Genomic DNA, 6641 nt, shown 5'->3' with positions numbered 1-6641 from the left:
ATTTTTAATTTTAAAACAAGGTCTCACTAAGTTGATAAGGCTGTCCTTGAACCTGTGATCCTCCTATCTCAGCCTCCCAAGTACTGGAATTATAGGCATGCCCTACATCCTGTTTCCAATGACTGTCTTAACCCTCAAACTAAGAAAGATTTCTTTCATATAATTTTTGAAGAGAAAAAATTAGTCTCAGACCAGTAGGCACCTTAGTTATCCATTGCTTTGACAAACAGCCTCTTTTGGAGCACAGGCTGCGCAGGTCTTATCTCAGTTCACATTGGTGAGAGAGAGCTGCAGTCAAGTTGATCTAAAGACATAAACAAGCCTGGCATGGTGGTGCACGCTTCCAACCCCAGCATTTGGGAGGTGGAGACAGGAGGATTGCGGTTTGCAGACAGCCTCAACTACTTAGTGGGGCCCTTTACAACTCAGTGAAGACCTGTTTCAAAATAAAGAATAAAAAATAGGGCTGGGGGTGTAGATTGGAGGTAGAACGCCCTTGGGTTCCATCCCCAGACCTTACCAAAAAAAAAAAAAAAAAAAAAAAAAAGCATCACGTCTCTGATCATGGTGTGGGATACCTGCAATCCCAGTAGTTGGGAGGCTGAGACAAGAGGATTGTAGCTTTAAGGCCAGGCTCAGCAACTTAAGCAAGTCCCTCAGCAATTTAGTAAGACCTCTCTCTCTCTCTCTCTCTCTCTCTCTCTCTCTCTCTCTCTCTCTCTCTCTCTCTCGCTCTCTCGCTCTCTCGCTCTCTCGCTCTCTCTCTCTCCCTTTCTTCTCTTTCCTTTTTCTCTCAGTACTAGGGATCGAACCCAGGGGCATTCTACCTCCGAGCTACACCCCTAGCCCTGCTTTTCTTTCTTTCTTTCTTTCTTTCTTTCTTTCTTTCTTTCTTTCTTTCTTTCTTTCTTTCTCTTTCTTTCTTTCTTTCTTTCTTTCTTTCTTTCTTTCTTTCTTTCTTTCTTTCTTTCTTTCTTTCTTTCGTGGTAGCGGGGTTCCTGGAAGCCCTTCTACCTCCGGGCTACACTCCCAGACCTATTTTTACATTTAAAAAAAAATTGGAAACAGGGTCTCCTAAGCCAGCGCTCACGGCTGGCTTCGAACATGCGCGATCCTCCTGTCTCTGCCTCCCAAGCGCGGGGATTACAAGCGTGCGCCACCATGCCCGGCTTTTTTATTTTTTATTTTGAAGCAGGGTCACAGTTGCAAAGGGCCTCACTAAATAGCTGAGGCTGGCCGCAAACCTGCGATCCTCCTCTCAGCCTCCCAAGAACTGGTTTTACAAGCGTGTGCCACCATGCCCGGCCTGGGACCCTGTTTCAAAAGAAAAAATAAAGCCAGGCGTGCGGGGGCACGCTTGTAATCCCAGCATTCGGGAGGCTGAGACCGGAGGATCGCGGTTCGCGGACAGCCTCAGCTACTAAGTTAGGTCCTCTGCAACTCAGTGAGACCTGGTTTCAAATTAACGAATAAAAAATAGGGCTGGGGGTGTAGCTCGGAGGTCGAATGCCCCTGGGTTCCACCCCCAGACCCGCAAAAAAGAAAAGAAAAGAAAAGAAATGGTGATAGTGAATCCCTGGGTTCAATCCTCTGTACCGAGAAAAAGAAAAAAGAAAAAAAAAAAAGGATCGCCATCATTTGTGAAACTATGGTGATACGACTTCCTGCTAGAGACGTGGTCAGATAAGTTGGAAGTGTCCAGCGGTGCGCACTGATTTTCTGGCAGCCGCCTCCAACGCGGGCTTCACCCCAGCGGATCAGAAGCACCTGCTCTTGGCGGCGCTGTCGTAGCAGAACTCCGCCGCCAGGTGGCTCCCGCGCGCCTTCGGCGGGTTTTGCTCCATCAGCTCCTCTGGGTCCAGAGCAGGAGGTTTCCTCCTCGCCAGGAGGCTCTTGTTTATAGGGATAGAAGCCCTGGCCTGGCATATACATAGGGAGCACAGCCCTGCACGGGCGCTGAGGCGGTAAAGACCTGTAAAGACCGGTAAAGTATGACTCTTCTTAGACATCGATTCATCCCTTCTTCTACAAGGTCTGTTAAATGCTCCCGTGTGTCAGCTGAGGTCCTCGTCCTGGAGCTTGCATCCTAGAGGAGAGAAAATACACCCCCAAAGCACCCCCTGGCAGTAGCAGTACAGGGAAGCTCTGGCCTAGGATATATATATATATATATATATATATATATATATATATATATATATATATATATTTTTTTTTTTTTTTTTGTTTGTTTTTGGTTGTTGTTTGCGTTGTAGGTACTGGGGATTAAACCCAGGGGCATTCTATCTCCAGCACCCCCCAGGGCATTCTATCTCCAGCACTATTTATTTTGAATCACAGTCTTGCTAGGCTCCTGGGAACCCCGCTAGGTTGCTGAGCTTGGCCTCGAACCTATGATCCTCCTGTTTTATCCTCTCAAGGACTGAGATTACAGGCGTGGGCCACCATGCCTGGCTGCTGCTGTGTTTTTTTTTTTTTTTCTTTTTTCTTTTTTTGGGGGGGGCATTTTACCTCCGAGGTACACCCCAGCCCTATTTTTTATTCTTTATTTTGAAATAGGCTAATTGGAAGATAAAGAGATAAGAGAATGTGAGGCCTTTTGCAACTCAGTGAGACCCGGTTTCAAGATAAAGAATAAAAAATAGGGCAGGGGCTATAGCTCAGAGGTCGAATGCCCTTGGATTCTATTCCCAGAAGCGAAAAAAAAAAAAAAAAAAAGGAAACTTCCATTGACATGTCTGCATGGTTCTTCTGGCTGGACATTGCTTTGAATATTCTGTTTTTGTTTTTTCATATAAAGTTTAGGACTGATTTTTTCCAACTCTGTGAGGAATAACATTGGTTCATTTTTTAATTTGTTCATTTTTTAATAGAGATTACACTGAATCTGCTGATCACATTTGGTAGAGTAGCTGTTTTGATATTTAGGCAGCCTATCCAAGAGCATGGCAGCTCTTTTCATCTTCTAAGATCTCTTTCAATTTTTCATTTAGTGTTTTATAATTTTCATTGTAGAGATCTTTTATCTCTTTGGTTAAATTTATTCCAAGGTTTTTTTTTTTATTGCTTTTGAGGTTATTGAGAATGAAATTGTTTTCCAGAGTTCTTTTTCAGTGGATTCATGGTTGGCATATGGAAAAGCTACTGATTTTTTAAGACTGATTTTTGTATCCCACTACTTTGCTCAATTTGTTCATTAGCTCTAGAAGTCTTTTATTTAAATATTTTGTCTTCTAAGTATAGGGCATGTCATCTGCAAATAGAGGTAATTTTAGTTATTTTTCTATTTGTATTCCTTTAATTTCCTTCTCTTGCCTTATTGCTGTGGCTAGTAGCTCAAGTACTATATCAAAAACAAATGGTGAGCCGGGCGTGGTGGTACGTGCTTGTTATCCCAGCATTTGGGAGGCTGAGACCAGAGGATCGCGGTTTATGGACAGCATCAGCTACTTAGTGAGGTCCTGTTTCAAAATAAAGAAAAAATAGGGCAGGGGGTGTAGCTCAGAGGTCAAATGCCCCTGGGTTCCATCCCCAAACCCTCAAAAAAAAATAAATAAAAAGGAAAATAAAAAGAAAAGAAATGGTGATAGTGAGCATCATTGCCTTGTTCCTGATTTTAAGGAGTATTTTCCCTGTTTTTCCTCATTCAGTAAGGTGTTGGTTTGGGGTTTGTAGTATTTTGCCTTTATGTTGCTTAGGTAAGTTCATTCGATTCTGATTTTCTTCAGTATTTTTAACATTAATGGTGTTCTATTTATTTATTTATTTTTTGCAGTACTGGAGATTGAACCCAGGGGCATTCTACCTCTAAGCTATACACTCAGCCTATTTTTATTCTTGATTTTGAATCAGGGTCTCACTAAATTGCAGAGGGCCTCACTAAGTAGCTGAGGCTGGCTGCGAACTTTCCATCCTCCTGTCTCAACCTCCCAAGTACTGGGATTACAAGTGTGCACCTCCACATCTGGCTGGGTGTTGAATTTTTTCAAATGACTGATTTGTGTATGTTGAACCAGTCTTGCATCCCTGGAATAAAATCAAGTTGGTCATATTGTATCATTTTCTTGATATGGTTCTGAATGCATATTACTAGTATTTTGTTTAGAATTTTTGTGTCTATATTGGGTCTGGAAGTGCAGTTCAGAGGTAGAATGTCCCTGAATTCAATCTACAGTAAAAACAGCAGTAACAACAAAAAATAATTTGTGAAGGATTGGGTTTAGTTCTTCTATAAATATTTTATGGAATTAAACTGAAAATCTATATGGACCTGAACTTTTTTTGATGGAAGCCTTTTTTAATTGCTATTTCCCTTTGCTTGCTATTGGTAAATTTAGGTTTTCTGTATCCTGTTGGTTCAATTTAGATAGGTTGTATGTGTCTAGAAATCTGTTGATTTTTTTCTGTTTTCCAGTTTATTAAACTATAAAATTTGAAAATAGTTTCTAATGATTCTGAATTTCCCCACTATCTATGTTCTTGTACTTCTTTCAGGCTCTCTAAATTCCTTTTGAAAATCCTGTATTATTTCTTTCTTTCTTTTTTTTTTTTTTGTGGTACTGGGGTTCCCGGAAGCCCTTCTACCTCCGGGCTACACTCCCAGACCTATTTTTACATTTTTATTTGGAAACAGGGTTTCCTAAGCCAGCGCGTGCGGCTGGCTTCGAACCTGCGCCATCCTCCTGTCTCTGCCTCCCAAGTGTGGGGATTACAAGCGTGCGCCACCACACCCGGCCGAAAATACTGTATTATTTCTGTCATTCAATTTCTTTCTTTTTTTCTTTTGGTACTGGGGATAGAACTCAGGTGCATTCTACCTCCAAGCAAAGGACCTTAGTAAGTACCTGAGGCTAACTGTGAACTACTATCCTTCTGTCTCAGTCTCCTGAATGCTGGGATTACAAGCATGTGCCACCACACCTGGCTACTATTAAATTTCTGATTAGTCCTCTGTCAAGTTCTGACGTTCTGTGTTCTCAGGTTCTGTTATTGTGTGGTTGTGGGAGCTTATTCCTTCCCTTCTATTCTTCCTTCTCATAATTTCAGGTTTCTGTAGTTTGTAACTTTGTCACTTTTTTTTTGGTGGTACTGGGGTTCCTGGAAACCCTTCTACCTCTGGGGTACACTCCCAGACCATTTTTATACTTTTTAATTTGGAAACAGGGTCTCTTAAGCCAGCACGGCTGGCTTCGATCCTGCGCCATCCTCCTGTCTCAGATTCCCAAGCGCGGGGATTACAAGCATGTGCCACCACACCCGGCGTCACTTTTTATTTTTATGTACGTCATATTGGAAAAGGCATACATTCACACAGTGCTTGGTGCCCTCCCTCCCTCTTCCCCTTTCCCCACTCCCAGTACTTGGGAGGCTGAGACAGGAGGATCACGTAGGTTCAAAGACAGCCTCAGCTACTTAGTGAGGCTCTCAGAAACTTAGTGAGACCTTGTTTCCAAATAAAATATAAAATAGGTCTGGGAGTGTATCCTGGAGGTAACAAAGCCCCTGGATTCCATACTAGTGCCACACACACAGAAAGGGCTGACATCTCTTCTATGTTCAATTCATGTTGTTGAATGTTTTTTTCTAAATTATATATTCTGCATTCATTTTTGGAGTAATCATCTTCTAAGAGTGAGCTTCTATTCTTTATGTGTTGTAATTGATTGTTTATAGCTTGAATTTATATCCTTACTTCAATGATTGCTTCCTTAAATTCTTTCAGACTCTCTAAATTCTCTTCAGAAGTCCTGTATAATTTCTATAGCGACACCTGATTTGTCCTTCAGGCGATCTCTGCAATTCTGTGTTGTCAGGTTCTGTTATTGTGGGGTTGTGGGAGCTCATTGCTTCCTTGTTACTCCTCCTTCTTATTATTTCAGAAGTTTGTGTCTGTTGCTTTTGATAGATTTCCCTCGGTCTCTAGGTGTCAGCTGGTATATCCAAGGCCAAGTTGTATTGTGTTCAACAGTGAAGGTTGAGTGAGGAAGGAAATGAAGTCATAAATGCAAGAATAGGGCAAATCCACAGATAGGATCAAACAGAATGATAGTATGAGTTTGGTAAGGTAGTATATAGTAGAGATTAGAGATAGTGAATATGTTGCCGGGTGTGGTGGCACACGCTTGTAATCCCAGCATTCGGGAGGCTGAGACCGGAGGATCACGGTTTGCAGACAGCCTCAGCTACTAAGTGAGGCCCTCCGCAACTCAGTAAGACCCTGTCTCAAAATAAAGAATAAAAAATTGGGCAGGGGGTGTAGCTCGGAGGTTGAATGTCCCTGGGTTCCATCCCCAGACCCACACACACAAAAAAAGAGATAGTGAATATGTTATAGTATTTTAGTAACCAATGTAGGGCATTTACTATAGTGATATGATGTAGATTTAATACAAGAAAAAGAATAGAAAAGAAGAGAGAAAAAAATAAAGAAAAGGGATGGAGAGAAAAAAGTAGGTATGTACAATGGAAAAAGCTTGGGAGAGGGGTTGGGAAGAGAACAAACAAATAGGCATATACACTCTTACAAAAAATAAGAATCAAAACAAAACAACAACAACAACAAAATAATGCAGTCCTATAAATATATAAATATTCAGCAGACTGGGTCTCTGCTGATTCTCTCTGTGCAGACACTGAGTGCC

General features: G+C 41.8%; 1 protein-coding gene across 1 annotated transcript in view; it reads right to left on the bottom strand.

The window, feature by feature from the left end:
• Window positions 1-1757: 1757 nt before the first annotated feature.
• Window positions 1758-6641, bottom strand: part of LOC308268536 (vomeronasal type-1 receptor 4-like) — a gene marked incomplete at both ends in the record, with an annotated part of 23726 nt that continues 18842 nt past the window's right edge. Inside the window, one exon of the mRNA XM_080703657.1 lies at window positions 1758-1972. Within this exon, the coding sequence (XP_080559783.1) occupies window positions 1758-1972 (215 nt within the window). The remainder of the gene's footprint in view (window positions 1973-6641) is intronic.

This window comes from Muscardinus avellanarius, assembly GCF_963383645.1.
Source record: "Muscardinus avellanarius genome assembly, chromosome: 10".
Taxonomy (NCBI): Eukaryota; Metazoa; Chordata; class Mammalia; order Rodentia; family Gliridae; genus Muscardinus; species Muscardinus avellanarius.
The sequence above is the reverse complement of the archived record's forward strand: the minus strand, read 5'-3'. Positions and strand labels throughout refer to the sequence as shown.